General features: G+C 40.4%; 1 protein-coding gene across 1 annotated transcript; it reads right to left on the reverse strand.

Moving 5' to 3' along the window:
- Positions 1-553: 553 nt before the first annotated feature.
- Positions 554-1,489, reverse strand: LOC140640639 (olfactory receptor 2G3-like). The gene is given in 3 exon segments (XM_072840234.1): positions 554-618; positions 621-904; positions 906-1,489. Coding segments are annotated over 3 exon segments (933 nt in total).
- Positions 1,490-3,402: the final 1,913 nt, after the last annotated feature.

Raw genomic sequence — 3,402 nt, forward strand, 5'->3', positions numbered from 1 at the left:
TTTGTTTTTCCTACCCTTTCTTGATAGTTAATTTTAAATGAGAATATGGAAAAGAACAATTAATATGGCATCCTACGGTTCAATAAATTGAAAGTATGAAAATCTGTTTTTCTGCCTTTGTAGGGAAAGTACATTTTCCAACATGGAGCCTTAATGAAGAGACATTATAAAGTAAATTTAAGGTGTTTGAACACTAAATAACTCAACAAAATGGAAACAACAACAAAAAAGAATTTGTAACATAGAAAATTGGTAAATATTTAATTACTTACATTTATTGAATCCCTGAGAATAAGTGTCAGAAATAAAATATAGACTTTCTGGTGAGGATTACAATGTATACCCACACACAAATCTCTTCCCCATTGTTCAAGCTCTGAACTTAAGAAACCATATATGTTTTGTTTAGTTAGACATAAGAGGAAAATCTCCCTTGTTAGATTAAGTAAACACAAACTTGAGTGGTGTGAAATTGAGAAATGTGGTAATGTGGTTTGGCTTAATAGAAGCTGGGTTACTACATGTCTTTCAAACACTTCCTTGTACATCATGTTCATAGGGAGCACAATTTTTTTGACAGGAGTGTTTTCACAGCCACTTTCATATCCCTGTTCCTTAAGTGTAGATAATAGGATTTAAGGTTGGAGTCACCATGGTATAGAAGTGGGAGATAAATTTGCCTTGGTTCTGAGTACAGCTGTTCCTTGGTTGCAGGTACATGTAGATTATGGTGCCATAGAAAATGATCACCACTGTAAGGTGGGAGGAGCAGGTGCTGCAGGCTTTGTGCCTTGCCTCCACTGACTTTATCTTCAGCACAGCTTGACTAATAAAGCCATAGGAGATAAGAATGAGTGTTGGGGGTATTAGGAGAAACAGGACACTAACCAAAAAAGCACCAATAGTTGACAGTGGTGTCCACACAAGCCAACTTGAGGAGAGCTGGCACTTCACAAATAAAATGATCGAGTCTGTGGTTGCCACATAGAGGCAATTGCAAGGTAATAGTAGCATGGATCAGCGAATTGGCCAAACCACTAAACCAGGAGATGGATGCCAGCTGTTGACATAGCCTTGGGTTCATGATAGCCACATAGTGAAGGGGCTTGCAGATGGCAACATAGTGATCCAAAGCCATTACAGCCAGGAGGATACACTCAGTGGAGCCCAGTGCTAGCGAAATATAGAGTTGTACTACACAACCACCATAAGTGATAGTCTTCTCTGGACCTCTCAGGTTAACTAGCATCTGAGGTGCAAGGCTAGTAGTGAAGCAGAGGTCCAGCAGGGAGAGGTTGCTGAGGAAGAAGTACATAGGGGTGTGGAGGAGGGGATGTAGGTATGAGATAATGGTGATGGTGAGGTTCCCCACAAGAGTCAGGAGGTAGAAAAAAAGGACAAATACAAAGAGTGCAGCTTCCAGGTGAGGGTGGTCTGAGAAGCCTAGAAGGATGAAACCCATCAAGGAGCTCACATTGGCCTTTTCCATTTCTACAGAGGGAACTGCTTCTGCTAAGAGGGAAATGAGAACAGGTGCATTTGAAAAAAATTATCCTAGATTCACAATGTACAAATAGAAGGGCTGATAGAAACTAACTTGTGCAACTTATTATTTTTTTTACCCTCATTAGCTTGCTGATTCAGAACATCAAGTCCAATGACTCGTCAAAATTTTTGAGTGTTTTCAATGTTGGGGTTGTTTGCACACATATCAAAAAACATGAGCTCACTTCTATTGAAATGAATTGTCTCTCAAAATAAAGAAGCAAGTATCATCTCCATGGTTTTAACTATCAACAAAATTATGCATACAAGATACAATATTCAGGTCTTAACATAGGGAGAAATTTCTCTTCATCTTTTCCCTTTATATACATTCTTACACATTCATCTGTGTACACTATATCAACAGAGAAAAGTAAGATACTTGGATTTAAAACTCTATCTAGAGATTAAAACACAGAGTTGAATAGTTAAATATTAAATGATTTGCATTTTAAACTAAATTTTAGGTTGTGTGGCTGCCACCATGTACCATGCCCAGCTACCAGGTGCACAGTTGTCACTACATATTTTACCCAGCTACCATATCATGCCCAGCCTCCATATTGCTGACCCAGCCACCAGGATGCCCCAAGCCATGTGCCCACAGCCACCACTGCACACCAGACCCAGCTGTTCCCAGCCATCCTAACACACAACTCCCAGCTCCAAACCACCAGCCACTCCAGCAAGCAGCCCCCAGTCACAGCAGTACTTCAGAGGACCTGGTATATGAGTGGAGTCCCAGGACAAATTTTGGTAACACCTCTGCTTCACTCCCAACATCCCCAGTAAGCATATCCCTTCTGAGCTAGCCTACCTGGGTCCCACTAACACTGCAGAGAGCAAGTATAGACCACAAAAGTCAGAGATTCAATGCAGACAACTGTACTGAAAGGAAAAGTGACTCAGACACAACAACAGGAAGTTAAGGAACACACATAGGATGCTTCCCTGAAGCCCAAGGTTCTGGAGGCCAGGGAACACTGCCGGGATTCCAGGACCTCTTCTGCAGAAGACAGAGGCAGGCAAAATGAGGAGACAGAGAAATGTGTCCCAAATGAAAGAACAAAACAAGGCTACAGCCATAGTTGTAAGTGAAACAGATATAAGTAACATATCTGACAGAGAACTTATTTTTCCTTTTTTATAAATTTATTTTTTATTGATGTTCAATTTGCCAACATATAGAATAACACCCAGTGCTCATCCCATCAAGTGCCCCCCTCAGTGCCCATCACCCAGTCACCCCCACTCCCTGCCCACCACCCCTTCCCCCACCCCTACAGAGAATTTAAAGCAATGATCATAAGGATACCCACTGGACTTGAGAAGAGTGGAAGATATGAATAAGAGCCTTAACACAGAGATGAGGAATAATGTAACAAAGGGCTTGATAAACAAAATGAGAAACATGCTTGATAGAGTGAACAGTAGGGTAGAAGCAGAGGATTGAATTAGTGACCTAGAAGGGAGAGTAATGGAAAGTAATTAAGCTGAACAAAAGAGAGAAAAATAATTATGCAAACTGAGAATAGGTTTAGGGAACCCAGGGACTCCATCAAACATTTGTACCATAGCAGTGCCATAAGAGAAAAGATAAAAAATAGGGAAGAAAATTTACTTGAAAACTGCCCATGCCTGGGGGAGAAAACAGATATTGAAACCCAAGAACAGAGAACCCTCATCAAATGCAACAAAATCAGATACACACCAAGATATGTTATAATCAAATTGGCAAAATATAGACATAAAGAAAAAAATTAAAGCAGCAAAAGGGGTCATTAACTTACAATGGAAAGTTCATTGGCTAGCACTTGACAAGCCAGAAGAGAATAGTGTGCTATATTTAAAGTGCTG

The sequence above is a fragment of the Canis lupus genome, chromosome 9, assembly GCF_048164855.1.
Source record: "Canis lupus baileyi chromosome 9, mCanLup2.hap1, whole genome shotgun sequence".
In the NCBI taxonomy this organism is placed as follows: Eukaryota; Metazoa; Chordata; class Mammalia; order Carnivora; family Canidae; genus Canis; species Canis lupus.